The 19346-nt window shown below is 43.4% G+C and overlaps 1 protein-coding gene across 1 annotated transcript in view; it reads left to right on the forward strand.

Moving 5' to 3' along the window:
* Window positions 1-19346, forward strand: part of ntn4 (netrin 4) — a 40748-nt gene that overhangs the window by 9372 nt on the left and 12030 nt on the right. The window contains exons 3-5 of the mRNA XM_085769984.1: window positions 5178-5453; window positions 14867-14993; window positions 16037-16222. Of these exons, the coding sequence (XP_085626110.1) occupies window positions 5178-5453; window positions 14867-14993; window positions 16037-16222 (589 nt within the window). The remainder of the gene's footprint in view (window positions 1-5177; window positions 5454-14866; window positions 14994-16036; window positions 16223-19346) is intronic.

Consider the following 19346-nt stretch of genomic DNA (forward strand, 5'->3'; position numbering starts at 1 on the left):
AGTTCCAATATGACGGGTAATATTATGTATTTGTTGCCCCATGCTGTTCAGGGAACCTGGAGTTTAAGGTTCAAGGGTTATTTACACTGCAAAAACTCAAAATCTTACCAAGAATATTTATCTTATTTCTAGTCAAAACAAATCTACTGTACTTATACTTAAAATAAGACTCATCACATTAAAAAGTAGCTTGTTTTTAGACACTTTTTACTCCTTTCAAGCATATTTTCACTTGAAATAAGTAGAAAAATCTGATAGTCGAGCAAGTTTTTCTTTCTTATTGCAGATTTTTCTACTTATTTGTCTGAAACAAGTGAAAATTATCTAAAAACAAGTTCATTTTTAGGTGATGAATCTTATTTTAAGTGGAAAGAGTTTAGTTTTGACTAGAAATGAGACATTTCGACAAGAAATAAGACAAATATATATTCTTGGAAAGATTTTGAGTTTTTGCAGTGTACTACTGATTATTGACTGTTGTTTGACAGGAAAAAGCTAACTTATTGAATATTTTCCAGAGCTTTCAGCCACATTTTATGCATCATTATGCAATCATTTGTGATATTTTACATGGAAATACAGATTTAAACAAAACTTTAATTGTCACTCCAAGACTTTTCGTAATCATTCAAGTCCTTTTATCAAGTAAAAACACAAAAAATTCCTGATTTTTCATGCTGTTTCTTTGTGTAGTTGGACATTTTTCCGTATATTACAGACTAAACAAGTAATAAACACAATCTTTTGACCATTTGGAGTATGAAATAATGTCATAAAACATTAGTGCACACTTCTATAGGGTAAGAAGAATAGTGAAAAACACAACTGCAGCACTAAATAAGCAGTGACAAATATTAAAACGCTGTGAATCGGGGACGGAGCACCTGAGTTTTAGCTCCAGGTAAAGTTCACCTGCGTGTGTGTCTGTATGTGTGTGTGTGTGTGTGTGTGTGCGTGTGTGTGTGTGTGTGTGTGTGTGTGTGTGTGTGGGTCGGAGGCTGGGAGCGATTACAGGCAGCAGGTATTCTCAGCTTTCTGCCTCTCGTGTTTCTCCTGCAAACATGAAAGCATGTCATCTCTTGCGCTGAAAGCTTTTCGTGTTCACCTGTAATGTGGGGAAAAGGTGGTGTGTGTGTGTGTGTGTGTGTGTGTGTGTGTGTGTGTGTGTGTGTGTGTGTGTGTGTGTGTCTGTGTCTGTGTGTGTCTGTGTGTAGAGGACTCCTTGTCTTATTTATGAGGTCAGCTGGGCTGGAAGAATGTGAGTGTTTGTTGTAGAGACTGACCTCCTTAGGGAAGAGAGTGAGTGAGGCAGACCAGCCAACACACACACACACACACACATTTTCTCTCTCTTTTCCACAGTTCCTCAAGCACACACACACACTCTCGCACACACACACACACACTCGCCCATGCCCTTTCAGATAAACACATACAGTCGGCTCTCCGTCTGTTGGCTGGGAAGGAAGTGCCGTTGCTCTGATGGATGTTGGTACTGTTGGCTAGACACCCATCCCCCCTCTCTCTCTCTGTTTCTCTCTCTCTGTCTTTCTCTCCTTCCATCAATGCCCATTGTGCCTGTTTACCAGATTACAGTCCACAGTGCTTTGATGGAATTAGGCCTGCGAAAGCCAGACTTACTTTATTTTTTTTCAGACCCCCGAAACAGGAAGAAAGATTATAAGTAGTGGACACATGGCTCGGAGACTAGTGCAGTGCATGCAACCCGCCTCGTCTCGCCTCGCCTCGGAGAGAGAGAGAGAGAGAGAGAGAGAGACAAAATTCACTAATGTGCCCATTTGGCTGGAAATGTGTTGCACAGTGGAACGAACGGGAAGTGTAAAACTTTCACCTACAGTACGAGCTTTAACTTCCTCTGGAGAGCAAAGTTTCACCAGCTCTCACATTAGTTACAGTTAGTATGTAACCTCGGGAAACTGTGTCTTCATATCTCGAAAGATGTAATTTTGTACCCTTAAAGGGATAGTTCAACGTTTTGGCAAATTGGCCCATTGCCATAATCCCTATAGTCATACAGTAGCAGTAGGTTCGTTACCTTTAATTGTCGGTGCAAGCTGTTTTTAGAACGGCGGAGGAGAGCCGCGAGCTGCTCAGAGCTACGCTATACGGAGGCTAATGGGATTTCTTGGTTTCCTTCATCAAACTCATCAAATACACAATCCAACAACTCCACAACGCTCTGGTGGACAAGTTGTGACCTGCACATTCACCACGCTATGAGATAATAACACAACGTTACCAGACAGAGTTGTTTTAGAGGGAAATTCATGTCTTCAGGGACAGTTTTTCAGCAAGCAGTCTCTGTATTTCCCTCTAAAACAACTCTGTCTGGTAACGTTGTGTTATTATCTCATAGCGTGGTGAATGTGCAGGTCACAACTTGTCCACCAGAGCGTTTTGGAGTTGTTGGATTGTGTATTTGATGAGTTTGATGAGGGAAACCAAGAAATCCCATTAGCCTCCGTAGCGTAGCTCTGAGCAGCTCTAAAAACAGCTTTCACCGACAATTAAAGGTAACGAACCTACTCCTAAGACTACAGGGATTATGGCAATGGGCCAATTTGCCAAAATGTTGAACTATCCCTTTAAAGGAAATGGTAAGAAACCATTACTATAAATGTGTGTTGCATTGATATTCAACAATATCAGACATCTACTCAATCAAAACTTGTCCCATAGTGCTGTCAGTGGTAAAAACTCCTCAATGTTTTGATATTTTACTCATAATTTACTGTAAAAAATATTCATTTTGACACCAGTTTGATGTCCCCGCACATCAAGAGGACACTCAATAACAATTTCTACTCTTGAAATGTAGAAAATGTGAAGCCACAATGCGATAATATGCAGCTTATTGCGCGTTATAATCCTTTATAGAGTCACATCTGCTCAGGATGCAGCTCCACGTAAACACCGGTGTCATCGGCGTATGTGCGAACGCTAATATTTGGTCAGAGGAAACATGTGAGCCATAAATTGTGGTAATAGTAGTAAAAGGCTTCTTGTGGAATTTGTGTTGTGTTGTGAAGGAATCCAACAACGAGGACGTGATTTTTTTTTTTTCTTTCAATCAGTGCGTGTCTCTCTCTCTGTGTGTGTGTGTGTGCATGCCAGCATGGTTCGTGGTTGTGTGTGTGCGCTGGTGTTGCCGTGGTGTCGCCGGGCTGTCGCAGGCCTTTTGTGCGGCCCTGAGTTATGTGAAGCTGCATCTCCGTCCCCGTCTTTGTCTCGGCCGGGGCCCTGCTCTCCGTGCTCTCCCGCGGACCGGCGGCGCCCCTCGTCCTCTATTTGTCGTGTTCTCTTAATTGCGGACCACAATGCTGCGACCCCGTGACCTTTCGCAACAACGGGGGAAATTAATAGCGCTCTCGGCCAGTCATCCAGCCAATCAGGGAGCCGCATGGGGGCCTTTTTTTTTTTTGCTTGCATCTCAAACCCCAAAGCTTCATCCAAAGAAAACACACACACACACACTTACACACACACAAAACACACACACACACACACACACACATACTACTACGCACCCAATGATATCAATGACAGCTCGCCAGTGACAACAACACACACTTTTTGGTAAAGAGACACACACATTTTTCTTTCTCTCACAGCGAGAGTTTGGAAAAGGTTGGGGGCAGACACCAACTTTTTCACACCCCCCACACTCCCCGACAACAGCAGCGGTGTTGGTTGCTAGTGGCAGCTGTAGCCATGGCGACGGCAGCCCACAATGGGGTCTTCGATTCGATTTGAAGGATGTCCAGGGACCAGACAGAGTAAAGAGAGGAGGAGAGAAAGACAGAGAGGAGGAGAGAAAGAGGGGGGGGGAGAGAAAGGTTCGTCGTGCTAATTTAAGGACACCCAGCCAACACCCTCAACGTCCGTGTGTCATGTGAGGATGTGGTCGATGATGTCGGGGTGTAAAGGTCACGGTTTAGTGCGCGAACGATATCAAAACAAACCATTAACATGACAGATGTAATGACATGAGCAGCATCAATGAAGCTGAAGATGAAGCCTCTGAATACGTAAAGTCTAATCGCTTTAAATCATGAAGTGATTGGCTGCAAGAATTTTATTACACTTTTCCGCAACCGTAAAAAAAACACCAAAAGCCAACAAAGCAACACCCCACCCCCCCATACTCTGTCTGAAGGGTGGTATAAGAGCTACGAGCTGCTAGTGATCTCCATTTTCTAAATCTACAAGGTACAGAAATATCTTATATAATCATGGAAAAAGTGATAATCGCAACAAGAACAACACTACAGAAACATGAGGACAGATTGAGATTTGGTAACTTTTAAAGTAGACTGGTCACTTGACTTTTCCACCTCCTAAAACTTTCAAACTTAAAGGGATAGTTCAACATTTTGGCAAATTGGCCCATTGCCATAATCCCTATAGTCATAGCAGTAGGTTCGTTATCTTTAATTGTCGGTGCAAGCTATTTTTAGAACGGCGGAGCAGAGCCGCAAGCTGCTCAGAGCTATGCTACAGAGGCTCATGGGATTTCTTGGTTTCCCTCATCAAACTCATCAAATACACAATCCAACAACTCCACAACGCTCTGGTGGACAAGTTGTGACCTGCACATTCACCACGCTATGAGATAATAACACAACGTTACCAGACAGAGTTTGTTTTAGAGGGAAATACAGAGACTGCTTGATGAAAAACTGTCCCTGAAGGCAACACGCATCAGTGGTTTTGCATGAATTTCCCTCTAAAACAACTCTGTCTGGTAACGTTGTGTTATTATCTCATAGCGTGGTGAATGTGCAGGTCACAACTTGTCCACCAGAGCGTTGTGGAGTTGTTGGATTGTGTATTTGATGAGTTTGATGAGGGAAACCAAGAAATCCCATGAACTTCCGTAGCGTAGCTCTGAGCAGCTTGCGGCTCTGCTCCGCCGTTCTAAAAATAGCTTGCACCGACAAATAAAGGTAACGAACCTATTGCTATGACTATAGGGATTATGGCAATGGGCCAATTTGCCATTTGTCAGTGGATGGAAAGTGTTGGGTTGAAAAGGAGCGGTTCATGTCTCCATTGGATCGGCAGCTAACCAGATTACGATGTTGATCTGTTTACTCTAACGTCTGTAAACCATTGAACTCAACACAGTCCCTGCTCTCTCCGTCTTCGACCAACAGGTGATCTTCCGGACCCTCCCCAAGTGGGAGTCCCTGGACCCGTTTGGCCTGGAGGGCCAGCAGCAGCTCAGGGTCACCAACGTCCGCATTCGACTCCTGAAGAACCAGCCGTGTCCCTGCCAGGCCAAAGACCCCTCCTCCTCCTCCTCTTCCTCCGCCCGACACTTCGCCATCTACGACCTGATAGTGAAGGGGAGCTGCTTCTGCAACGGCCACGCCGAGCAGTGTGTCCCCGCGCCGGGATACCAGCCGATCAGAGACCGCACCAACCACGTGGTAAGAAGAGAGAGACTCCAAGGAAATACAGTATGATTAGATTTTGAAATGAAGCTTGAATTAGATTAGAGAGCGTGGACGTTCATTCTTGATCTTGCAAAACACAACAAAGTCAAGATCAGTATCAGATTTCAGCTGCACCTCTGCAGAGAAGAGTTTGTGCATCTTGAAATTTAAAGGGATAGTTCACCCAAAATTCAAATTTCACTCATTATCTAGAAGTTTCAGAGTCCTCCGTGCCTTCTCGGAGTTACGGGGGGTCAGCGCAGCAGTATTTGTCCATATAATGGTTGTGAATGGTGCTCACTTTTCTTTGTCCAAAAAGACACACCAAAAAACATCCAAATACCTCCATACTGCTCGTCTGTAATGTCCCTCTTGTATTGAAGCCCCGACATGAGAAATTGGTCCGCCGGTGACACAGGAAGAGCAGTGAACTGAGACACTGGGAGCTTCCGCTACAAACAAGCTTAAAATATAGACTTATTTAATTTTTTTCGGAACAATTTCTCATGTCGGGGCTTCAATACAAGAGGGACATTACAGTACAGACGAGCAGTATGGAGGTATTTGGATGTTTTTTGGTGTGTCTTTTTGGACGACGAAAAGTGAGCACCATTCACAACCATTATATGGACAAATACTGCTGCGCGCCCCCCCCCCCCGTAAGTCCAAGAAGGAAGAAACTTCTCCCAACCCTTAGTTGACATTAGGGTGAGTAGATAATGAGTGAAATTTGAATTTTGGGTGAACTATCCCTTTAATTTTGTTTATATTTCTCCTTATCAGTAGTAATTATATTTCAACCTTTAACGCCATGATGCTTGATGCGTCAACTTTAATGTGTTTTTGATGATTATCTATTATTATTGGTAATCAGCCCATGGGCAGATTCTGCACTCGTTCCGAGGAAATCAAGATTATAGGGCCTGATAGTTGGAGACTCAATGGTTTGTTCACTTGGTGTTGGCAGTTGTCTTAATAACAGAGTGAAGAAAGAGGAGGAGGAGGAGGAGGATCGCCTCTCCTCTCCTCTCCTCGTTCTCCTGTTTCCTCTGATCCCCCGCCTCCGTCTGCTCTGATAAACAGCTGCTTTTCCGCTGATAACGAACCCTGAGAGATATTGATTCAGCCGCCCGGGGGTTAATGATGGTGTTGATGTGTGTGTGTGCAATGCATGCGTGTGTTGATAAAGGTGTGAACAGACAAACAGTGTTTTTAGCTGGACATAATAATAACATAATATGAGGGATTCTTCACGCTCCTATAATCGCAGGCATCTCCACAAAAACAGAAACGCTGGGTGACTTTGAAGCCGAGCGAGAATCTGTTCCGCCGCAATCAGCGAAGCACAACAGGGAAAGTGAGAGTCAACACAGAGTTTCCTAGTTTACAATTTATAAAAAAGACATTTATAGTAGAGATAGTAAACAACAAGGCTGGATGTCAAACAAGATGTCGGGCCAGCCTCGTTTTTCCTGCAAAAAACACGACACAAACACGGAGCTTTTGTTTTAATTCAGCCACACTGATTCAGAAAGACTGAGTTTCATATGTAACAACCCAGAAGAACCAATCACATCGTGCAGAGACGAGGGGGCGGGGCTAAAAACCTTGTCCGTGCAGAGTTAGTTAGCCTTTGCTACTGTACATACACAATTAATAAATCAAACTATGCATTTGCATTGTGGGAGGAAGCTGATCCACCTGCAGAGAATCCACAAAATCACAAGGAGAGCATGCAAACAGGGCCAGGGAACCTTCACACTGCACCATTACTGTGCTTTTACATCTGTAACCTTATGTTCTTGACTATTTTTCACCTTTTTGCATTGAAATATCTTGATATCTAATAGTTCAACCATTGTATTTTCATTGTATTTGGCTGATTTGGGCTAAATTGATGCACATTCAGTCGACAGACACTGTATTTTTTATTGGTAAAGATCATTATGATGTTCATTTTTAATTCTGAGCGCCTTTTTTCACTTTTTTCGATTATTCACCCTGTTATCTTGTGCATGAAACGATAAAAAAACACAACAAAAACCTCCCACAACTTGGCACGAGATCAAATATCTGTCTGATGATGGGCAGCTGCAAAAAGAAGCCATATTTTATATTTATACTGATAAGAAAACAGAGAGAAAAACTTCTCCACGTGACGAACGAAGAGGGAGATTCATGTGTGTTTTCTTTTGCCGATACGGAGGGCCTGTAAATCTTTAAATCTCACTGTTTTCACGCAAGAAAATCCCCGAGCGGCTCCTTTAGAGAGTTTTTTCTGGAGGATTTCCTTCTTCTGAGGGTCGAAAATCCTCTGAAACGCTGTTTAAACCGCCGGACTGCGGAGCTCTCCTCTGCACGCGAGCGCCATAAAAACAATAATGAATCATTTTAATGGGATATGAAACTAAATAGCTTTTCTTTTTTTTCTTTTTTTTTAAACCACAAATATTAGTGTGGCTGCACCTAAAGGCTTGTTTGAAGTTTGAACGGTAAATCCGCCTTAACCGACCTCACAACATTACCTCAGGTCATCGGGGTGTGTGTGTGTGCGTGTGTGAGTGTGCGTTCGGTAAACACACAGATGTTATATAAGAGCCTTTTCCCGCCTATCAGCAAGTTTTGTTTTGTGTGTCTGTGTCGACCCAGCAGAGCCGTCTGTTTTCGGGCAAAACCCAAACAAGCAGAGCAGCACAAGACAGGAGATGAGGGCAGAGATTACCGATCACTCAGGGAGGAGGGGAAGGGCGTGTGTGTGTGTGTGTGTGTGTGTGTGTGTGTGTGTGTGTGTGTGGGGTTAAGCATTTTTCAGCTTTTTATAAATGTGTGTGTGTGTGTGTGACCTCTCATAGCTGCTTTAGTGTAGTGTATGTTCAGCCGTATATAAACATACAATGCAACTCTATTCATACATGAACAGTGTGTTGTTTGTTTGGTCTACTGTGTGTGTGTGTGTGTGTGAGAGGTACGTGTGCTTAAAGGGATAGTTCAACATTTTGGCAAATTGGCCCATTGCCATAATCGCTATAGTCGTAGTAGTAGGTTTGTTACCTTTAATTGTCGTCGGTACAAGCTATTTTTAGAACGGCGGAGCAGAGCTGCGAGCTGCTCAGAGCTACACTACGGAGGCTCATAGGATTTCTTGTTTTCAAACTCATCAAATACACAATCCAACAACTCCACAACGCTCTGGTGGACAAGTTGTGACCTGCACATTCACCACGCTATGAGATAATAACAGAACGTTACCAGACAGAGTTGTTTTAGAGGGAAATTCAGAGACTGTTTGCTGAAAAACTGTCCCTGAAGGCAACACGCATCAGCGGTTTTGCATGAATTTCCCTCTAAAACAACTCTGTCTGGTAACGTTCTGTTATTATCTCATAGTGTGGTGAATGTGCAGGTCACAACTTGTCCACCAGAGCGTTGTGGAGTTGTTGGATTGTGTATTTGATGAGTTTGATGAGGGAAAACAAACAAGAAATCCCATTAGCCTCCGTATAGCGTAGCTCTGAGCAGCTCACGGCTCTGCTCCGCCGTTCTAAAAACAGCTTGCACCGACAATTAAAAGTAACAAACCTACTGCTATGAGTATAGGGATTATGGCAATGGGCCAATTTGCTAAAAATGTTGAACTATCCCTTTTAAAATGCTAAGATTAGATATCAAAAGGCTGATTAAAGTGCAGAGTGCTAAAGTGCTGTTTTAAATGCACAATACTCAATGCATATTACATTAGTGTAGCGTGTGTAAACATACAACGCAACTCTATTCATACATGGACAGTGTGTTGTTTGTTTGGTCTGCTGCGTTTGTGAGGTGTGTGTGCTTAAGCATGCAATGTTTTGTCTGCTCCGTGTGTGTGTGTGTGTGTGTGTGTGTGTGTGTGTGTGTGTGTATGTGTATGTGTGTAGTAATCAGCGGTGAAAGTGGTCGTTAGGGTTGGAGGAGTCATTACTGCCCAGACACTGTGAGTTTGTTTGTTGTTGTTGTTGTTTGCTGTCATTGTTGTTGTTTTGTGCTCCTGGACCCCCACATGTCTGTTAGTTAGCCACAAAGCCAACACACACACACACACACACACACATAATGACATCCAGGGCAAGCTACTGGAGCGTTGGCAGCAATTAGTCCAGGCACTGTGTGTGTGTGTGTGTGTGTGTGTGTGTGTGTGTGTGTGTGTGTGTGTGTGTGCGTGTGTGTGTGTTTCACTTGTTCCCTGCTGCTGCTGCTTCTTCATGTGTTTGCTTTGCACCTACAGTAGCTACTTCCTGTCCCTCTCTTCTTTAAGAAATTAAACATAAAAAATGTAGAAAACAAACAAGAAGAAAGAAGAAAGAAAGAAAGAGAAGAAGAAGGAAAGAAAGAAAGAAGAAGAAGGAAAGAAAGAAAGAAAGAGAAGGAAGAAGAAGGAAAGAAAGAAAGAAAGAAAGAAAGAAAGAGAAGTAAGAAGAAGGAAAGAAAGAAAGAAAGAAAGAAGTAAGAAGAAGGAAAGAAAGAAAGAAAAAGGGAAGGGAGAAGGAAAGAAAAAGAAAGAAAGAAGAATAAGAAGAAGCAAGAAAGGAATGAAGAAGAAAAAGAAAGAAGTAAGAAGCAAGAAAGAAAAGAAGGAAATAAAGAAAGAAAAAAGGAAGGAAGAAGAAGGAAAGAAAGAAAAAGAAAGGAAGAAGAAAGAAAGAAGAAGGAAAGAAAGAAAGAAAGAAAAAAGGAAAGAAAAAAGAAAGAAAGAAAAAAGGAAGGAAGAAGGAAAGAAAGAAAGAAAGAGAAAAGAGGTAAGAAGGAAAGAAAGAAAGAAAGAAAGAAAGAAAAAGGGAAGGAAGAAGGAAAGAAAAAGAAAGAAAGAAAGAAGAAGAAGCAAGAAAGGAAGGAAGAAGAAAAAGAAAGAAGAAAGAAAGAAGAAGGAAAGAAAAAGGGAAGGAAGAAAGAAAGAAAGAAAGAAAGAAAGAGAAAAGAAGTAAGAAGAAGGAAAGAAAGAAAAAGAAGGAAAGAAAGAAAGAAAAAAGGAAGGAAGAAGGAAAGAAAGAAAGAAAGAGAAAAGAAGGAAGAAGGAAAGAAAAAGAAAGAAAGAAATAAGAAGAAGAAGCAAGAAAGGAAGTAAGAAGCAAGAAAGGAAAGAAAGAAAGAAAAAAGGAAGGAAGAAGAAGGAAAGAAGGAAAGAAGAAAAGACAGAAGAACAGGAAGAATGAGAAGAAGAGGAAGAAGAAGGAGAAGGAGGTTAGGAGACAGGAGACAGGAGGTTTAACAACTCACTTCACGGTGCCGTCGTTTCGTTTTATCTCCGGTCGCAACAATCGCGAGGTAGAAACAGTAGAAATTCTGTTGTTCATGTTACAAAGTAAATCCACCAGGAATGTTCCCTAGCTGGCTTCCTCGCTGGGATGTTTTTTGCCAAACCCCCTCCACCACTCACCCCCATCCTCCCCCCTCCTCTTCGTCTTTCAGTAATAGCCTTTTTTTAATTGTATCATTGAATATTTATCAACGGTTCTGAAGGCAAATACGCAATTTCAGAAGTCGCTGCTGTAGCTACACTGAACATTGCACGTTAGTGAGTTTTACATCATCTTCTTGTGCAACATTTCACAATAAAAGCCCAATTAAGAAATTAATAGAGACTATAGGCTAGTGACTAACTGTCAAAAAGGGCTTTAGTTTTTGAGATAGCCCTATCGGAGGTAGAACAAAACATGTTTTTCCTCTAAGGTCTCCCATATATGAAATGGATTCTTAGGTTAAAATATTTTACTGCAAACATTGCTACATATTGTCATACACCCCATACCCCTTTGGGTAACTTTGGGTAAGTGCTACTCTTTTTATTATTATTACAAGTGTAGGTTACGCTCCGTCCTCACTGCAGCGGCGGCACAGGTTTGAATCCGAACTCAACATTCCTGTCTCTGTCACATTAAAGAGAAAAACTGCCCAAAAAACACAATTAAAAAAGTCCAGCTCTCTCCGATGATGATGATGATGATGACGATATTTTAGTCCTGTGACTAACTTAACAGAAGTTTCTTCTCTTATCAGTCGACTGCTGAGTCATGATTGCGTGTCTGCAGCTCAGTGTGTAGCTACGATTGTTAATTGTCCCGTATCACGTTGGTAAAACATGTGAAATGGGTTGAAATACCAGCAGCATCAACATCTGGACCCGAGCCAGATGTTGATGCTGCTGCTGCTGCTGCTGCTGGTCGTCTTCGTCTTCTTACTTCACCTCTTCCTTGTTCTTCTCCTCTTTACTTCTTCCTCCTCCTTCTTCTTCCTTCACCTTCTTCTTCCCCTCCTCCTTCTTCTTCTTCTTCCTTCTCCTTCTTCTTCTCCTCCTTCTTCCTTCACCTCCTCCTCCTTCTTCTTCCTTCTCCTCCTCCTCCTTCTTCCTCGTCCTCCTTCTTTCTTCTCCTCCTCCTCCTTCCTCCTCCTTCTCCTCTTCCTCTCCTCCTCCTCCTCCTTCTTCCTCCTCCTTCTTCCTCCTCCTTCTTCCTCCTCCTCCTTCCTCCTCTTCCTCCTCCTCCTCCTTCTTCTTCCTCCTCTTCCTCCTCCTCCTTCTTCATCCTCCACCCCCTCTTTCTTCTTCCTCCTCCTCCTCCTTCTTCTTCCTCCTTCTCCTTCCTCCTCCTTCTCCTCCTTCTTCCTTCTCCTCCTCCTCCTTCTTCCTCCTCTTCCCCCTCTTTCTTCCTCCTCCTCCTCCTTCTTCCTCCTCTTCCCCCTCTTTCTTCCTCCTCTTCCTCCTTCTTCTTCCTTCTCTCCTCCTCCTCCTCCTCCTTCTTCTTCCTTCTCCTCCTTCTTTCTTCTCCTCCTCCTTCTTCCTCCTCCTCCTCCTTCTCCTCCTTCTTCCTTCTCCTCCTCCTCCTTCTTCCTCCTCTTCCCCCTCTTTCTTCCTCCTCCTCCTCCTCCTCCTCTTCCTTCTCCTTCTTTCTTCCTCCTCCTCCTTCTTCTTCCTCATTCTTCCTCCTTCTTCTTCCTCCTCCTTCTTCCTCCTCCTCATCCTCCTTCTCCTTCTTCTTCCTCCTTCTTCTTCCTTCTCCTCTTCCTCCTCCTCCTCCTCTTCCTCTTCCTCCTCCTCCTCCTTCTTTTTTCATCCTCTGCTTCCTTTTTCCTTCTTCTCCTTCCTTGTTCATCTTTTCTTTTTCTTTTTCAGTTCCCGTCGTTTTTCTATGTTCTGGACTTTTTCATGAATCGCTTCATGATTGTGTCATTACGTTTCCTGCCTCATTTATGCAATTGCTCCCCTTATTAGTGCGACTGAAATTGTGTGTGTGTGTGTGTACAACCAGTCATGTGTGTCTGTGTGTGTATGCGTGTGTGTTTATGTGTGTGTGTGTGTGTGTTTGTGTGTGTGTGTGTGTGTTGTGTATAGCATGACAGATCTGGGGTCAGTTCATGTTGTTTATAGTTGTGCTTATAGTTACAGCATGTGGATGTGTTTAAGTCCTATATGCAGTACAGTGTGTGTGTGTGTGTGTGTGTGTGTGTGTGTGTGTGTGTGTGTGTCTCTCTGTGTGTGTGTGTGTGTGTGTGTGTGCCTGTGTGTCTGTGTGTGTGTGTGTCTGTGTGTGTGAATCTGAGCCTTTCAGGAGCCGGTGACACATCACACACACCGTGGGAAACCAAGGCAAGACCCAGTGTGTGTGTGTGTGCGTTTGTGCGTTTGGTTTCCATGCGTGTGTGTGTGTGTGTGTGTGTGTACTGTGTGTGTGTGTGTGTGTGTCTGCCTCTGTAATCATTGTATAATTGTGCGTCCTACATTACAGTTGCACGGTGTAACGCAAACAAATAAAGAGCTTCCTCAGATGCCTGGCTCGCCCCCCTCCTTCAATCATTATCCAGCATGCATGGCATTCCAGCTCGCAGGAATGACAAGGAGATTGTTATTGTGCTCTCAGTGCTGCATACTTGCACTCTTCACACACACACACACACACACACACACACACACACACACACACACACACACACACACACTGAAACAGAAACACACACACACAGGCTTTTCAGAGCAGAGGCCCGTTCTTGTTTCCAGTGATGAAGCCAAACAATCAATCTCCATTCACTAATTTCCAGTTTCGAGGGCGTAAAGAGGAAAAGAAAAATGGAACAAGAGGAAATCAGGAAATCAGAGGGAGGAGGGGAGGGGGGGGGGGGGGGTTGATGGAGGAGGAAGAAGAGGAGAGGGGGGAAAAAAGAAAGAAGAGGAAGGACTGGGAGTATTATGGGTAAAAGTAAAATAAAAAAAAAAGCAAAGGGAGGTGAAGAAATGGTGGAGAATGAGTGTGAAATGTAAAAGGAAGAGGAACGTCTTCACTCCTCCAGACAGGAAACGTCCCTCCCCATCATCACTGACCTCTTTGTTCCTCCCGTCCCTTTTTACCTCCATCTGTCTGTCTGTCGTTTCTTTTTTTTTGCCTGTTGCTAATAGTCTGGGGCCGTTGATGAATCGCTGTTTTGGTAAGAGAGAAAGGCCTTTCCGTCAAAATAAAAGCACCAAGCTAATAATAATACATTTTTTAATTTAAAGGGACATTGTGTAACTTCTCTTGTTATCTATTCAGGAAAATCGATTATTTGGTTCAAAAGTCTGTTTTTTTAAATTAATCAGTAATCCCCCCCATCAACAAACTGAAGTGTTCCTTTCAGCTCTGAATGAGCCGTTCATATCATTCATATCTCCATGGAGCGGGTAAGCTCGGTGCTGCTGCCATGTGGTGTCGCCATGTTTTTACGTTCAGTGGCAGCGTGACGGTAGGAAACCACGGAAACTCAGCGGAGACACCGGAGCTGTCGGCTCAGGTCGAGGTGGCGTCTGTGAAAAGTCACCGCGGTAACGCAGTGAGGAGGAATGGAGCGTTACACTGATGCTGCATTCACCTGCAGTCGGGCAGACGGCCGTCGCTAACAAACCAGATGTCATTTTAGTCACAGAAGTCCAGAGAAAGCCGGTAAAACGTGGGTCAGGTAAACAATACGACATCGCCATGACAACATATTCAGGTGTCACGTGTATTGTTTTGCCTCGTTAGGTGCAGCAGCTGTCCTCCGTCTGCAGTCTGCCCAATTTCACGTGAATGCAGCATGAAAAATACAATTGAGTTGCTTGCGATATACAACCGCAACGCTATGGGAGTAATTCCTACACAATGTACCTTTAAGGAGTATAATTTACAAGAAAGTCCCCGAGCCATTAAGTTAACCTTTTGCTTTTATTGTATTACAAGTTAATGTCTATTTTATAAGTTTTATGTTGGTGAACACTTTTACTTTGGTGAATTTGGTGATTTCTGGATCCGCTAGAAGACGGGAACCAGAATGCAGACAGAATTTGGAGTTAACTTGTTGCTAATGAGCTCTTCCTCTCTTTCCATCTCCCTCTCTCTCTCTCCATCTTCCTCTCTCTCTCTCTCTCTCAGGTCCATGGGAAGTGTGTGTGCAGACACAACACTGCAGGTGACCACTGCGAGCGCTGCGCTGCGCTCTACAACGACCGGCCCTGGCAGCCCGCCGACGGCCTGACGGGGGCGCCGCACGAATGTCGGAGTGAGTCGAAAAACACAAACACAAAACACAAAACAAACGCACCCTGTAACCACACACACACACACACCTCGTTACACTTCACTACGCATCATACAGAAATGTTATGTAACGTGGTTTCTGCTGGAGCTTCACTGATTTTTATACACCGCCCGTCTAAAAAAAAGAAAAGTCACACACTCTAATATTTAGTTGAAGCGCTTCCAGCTTTTATTACGACACACATTTGATATGGCATCGTTTCAATAAGCTTCTGCAATGTCACAGCATTTATTTCCGTCCATAGTTGCATTCATTTTTTCAAAGATTCTCAATGGGGGTTCAGGTCTGGACTCATTGGACTACATTTCTTCCCTGCTCTCCTTCCAGTTTTTTTTAATAATACGTTGGACAGTTCTTAACCCAATTTTAGTCGTCTCAGTAATCTACTTAGATGTTTTATTTGCTTGATGCCAATAATTTGATCCTTCTGGAACAGATTAACTTATCTTCTCCACGACCACAGGATGCGTTTTTTCTAAGAAATGAGACTGCATCAGTTCGGGTTAAATAAGTTGTTGCCTGCAGCTGAAACATAATCATTGTCACTTTTCCAAAAACAACAGAGTAATGACGTCAAGAATAAGTATTTGTGTCCTCATATACCCATCCGTAGCTACTGAATACACTGTTGAACAGAGCATGACGTCCAAGCCGAGGTCGGTTTTCAAGGAGGAAAAGGAAGGTGGCTTCAGCTTCAAGAGATGAAAAGACAAGAAAATGAAGCCAAACAAATGGACAATCAGTGTTTTTTTCTTTTTTATCAGACGCATGAAGGATTGTGTCTGATAAAAAGGAAAAAAAACTCTGAAACGGAGTCAAACTGAAGACATAATGAACATAATGGAACAAACAAAGGGACATTTTGGTGTCTTTATAAGCATAAGTAGCTATAAGATGAGTTGTAACATTAAAAAACGCCTCGAAATGTTCATAAAAAACTTCTGCTTCTCTGCAGAATCCGTCCACTGAGTCTAACTTCAGTCATTCTCTTCTCTCTCCTACAGAGTGTAAGTGTAACGGTCACGCTCTGAGCTGCCGGTTCGACTGGTCGGCGTGGCGCGAGTCGGGCCAGCGCAGCGGAGGCGTGTGCGACTGTCTGCACAACACCGAGGGGCGGCAGTGTCAGAAGTGCAAGGTGGGATTCTACAGAGACACCCAGCGACCGCCGACCGCCCCCGACTCCTGCAAACGTAAGACACACAATTGAAATATTTTTTTATTTATTTATGCCCACATAAAAAGAAAGTACAAGGGTTCTTGCACAAGGGACATAGATAGTTAGTTCAACATAGATAGGCTAGTTCAACATTTTGGCAAATTGGCCCATTGCCATAATCCCTATAGTCTTAGCAGTAGGTTCGTTACCTTTAATTGTCGGTGCAAGCTATTTTTAGAGCGGTGGAGCAGAGCCGTGAGCTGTTCAGAGCTACGCTACGGAGGCTCATGGGATTTCTTGGTTTCAAACTCATCAAATACACAATCCAACAACTCCAAAACGCTCTGGTGGACAAGTTGTGACCTGCACATTCACCACGCTATGAAATAATAACACAACGTTACCAGACAGAGTTGTTTTAGAGGGAAATTCATGCAAAATCGCTGATGCGTGTTGCCTTCAGGGACAGTTTTTCATCAAGCAGTCTCTGCATTTCCCTCTAAAACAACTCTGTCTGGTAACGTTGTGTTATTATCTCATAGCGTGGTGAATGTGCAGGTCACAACTTGTCCACCAGAGCGTTTTGGAGTTGTTGGATTGTGTATTTGACGAGTTTGATGAGGGAAACCAAACAAGTAATCCCATGAGCCTCCATAGTGTAGCTCTGAGCAGCTCACGGCTCTGCTCCGCCGTTCTAAAAATAGCTTGCACCGACAATTAAAGGTAACAAACCTACTACTACTATGACTATAGGGATTATGGCAATGGGCCAATTTGCCAAAATGTTGAACTATCCCTTTAAACAACAACAACATCAGGGGTGTTAGCTGTGAAACAAACCGTGACGCGAGAGGAACACGCTGTGAAATGTCATAAAGTGTAATTGATGATACCCACTCAGTGTTGACAAAACGTTGCTAGCGTGAATCACAACATCACACACACACACACACACACACACACACACACACACACACACACACACACAGACACACACACATGCACCACGGCAACCTCTCATCTCATTATCCAGCGAGGAATGCCGTCGAGGACTGACATCGCAAGCCGGGACGTGCTGCTGGATAACGCCGAGTCCCGATGCACGGTGTCTGTTTGTCTCATTGTGTGTGTGTGTATATGTGTGTGTGTGTGTGTGTGTGTGTATGTGTGTGTGTGTGTGTGTTTAGAGACGGCGTGCTCTCCATCCAAGGTTTACGCCATAGTTAATCATCAGATGGCGGCATTCCTACGTCTTGACACACAACACAACACAACTCGTCCATCTCCAGCTTGTTTTTGCTTCTCATTTTTCATCCGTGACTCAGAGCGCGAGACCGGCCGTGAGTCGAGTCGCTTCGGGGTAAATCATTGGTAGTAAGTTGTTGTAAGTGTGTGTGAGAGGGTTGTCTCTCTCTCTCTGCATCTGTGTGTGTGTGTGTCTGTGTGTGTGTGTGTGTAGGCGGGTTGTGCGGCTCGCTGCCCTCCGGTGATGAGACGAGTCTTAAGTAAACACCAGATAGTCATCCATAAACACGACAGTGGCTACATTCTCCCTCTGATTATCTCTCTGATTCGACCCAGAGGCAGCGCAGTCCTGCAGGTATACGCTCAGTGGTGGACAGTAACAGAGTACATTTACTTGAGTAATGTACTTAAAGGGATAGTTCACCCAAAATTCAAATTTCACTCATTATCTACTCACCCTCATGTGGACTAAGGGCTGGGAGAAGTTTCAGAGTCCTCCGTGCCTTCTCTGAGTTACGGGGGGCTCCGCGCAGCAGTATTTGTCCATATAATGGTTGTGAATGGATACCACTTTTCTTCGTCCAAAAAGACACATCAAAAAACATCCAAATACCTCCATAGTGCTCGTATGTAATGTCCCTCTTGTATTGAAGCCCCAACATGAGAAATTGTTCCGCCAGTCAGTGCAAATCACACAAGATTTGCAATGACACAGGAAGAGCAGTGAACTGAGACACTGGGAGCTTCCGCTACAAACAAGCTTAAAATATAGACTTATTTAATTTTTTTCGGAACAATTTCTCATGTCGGGGCTTCAATACAAGAGGGACATTACAGACGAGCACTATGGAGGTATTTGGATGTTTTTTGGTGTGTCTTTTTGGACGAAGAAAAGTGGTATCCATTTGGAACCGTTATATGGACAAATGCTCTCTGAAAATTCTCACAGCTCTTAGTCGACATGAGGGTGAGTAGATAATGAGTGAAATTTGAATTTTGGGTGAACTATCCCTTTAATTTCTAGGAAGGCTGAAAAGTGCTCGTTACTTTCAGGTCTGCTCTTGTTTATTTTGGTTTGTTTTTCTAAAATCCTATTGGACACAAGCTGTGTTTGTCAAAGAAGGAAACCCTAACCCCTAAAAGCAGCACATCAGTGCAGCTGCTTTCAAAGAGTTAATTCTCAGAAACAAGAGTTAAAAGCTCCTTAAATTCATTTAGAAAAAAATATAGTAATTCATTGATGTGAAAAATAAGAAATTTACACTTACTCTTACTTTTACACATGATTACTCAACTCTGTGTGCGTGTGTGTGTCTTGTACATGCACACACACGCACACACACACACACACACAGACATCTCACTGAATTCAAAACAACTGTCAAGCTGCACCAGACCGTTGAACAACACCTGTGTGGAGGGAGAGGGAGACGATCGGCCCGATGATTTTTATTACTCAGACTCGACGTGTTGCTGTTGTTGTGTTTTTGTTTTCTTTTTCCTCATGACAACACACACACACACACACACACACACACACATTATCAGACAGCGAACACACTCGCAGCACAGTCTCTATCTGTCGTAAATATGATCCAAGGTCTCATGACTCGTGTTGTTGTCACTCGCTGCTGGTGATGATGAACGTTGGAGCTCAAATGACTGATTCCCATTATCTCATCAGGGCGCCACAGTAACAACACAGCGCGTTTACTTAGTTTAACGCTGCACGGGAGTTTATCTAAGTATTTATTTTATCTCATTACATGCATTTCTATTTAGCGCTCTTATTTTGAAACAGATTTTCTTTTATTTTGAAAATGTGGCTCCACACACAGCTGCAGGACGCCACAGTAACAACACAGCACGTTTACTTAGTTTAACGCTGTACGGGAGTTTATCTAAGTATTTAT

This window comes from Trachurus japonicus, chromosome 23, assembly GCF_045865225.1.
Source record: "Trachurus japonicus isolate A0001 chromosome 23, Traja_1.0".
In the NCBI taxonomy this organism is placed as follows: domain Eukaryota; kingdom Metazoa; phylum Chordata; class Actinopteri; order Carangiformes; family Carangidae; genus Trachurus; species Trachurus japonicus.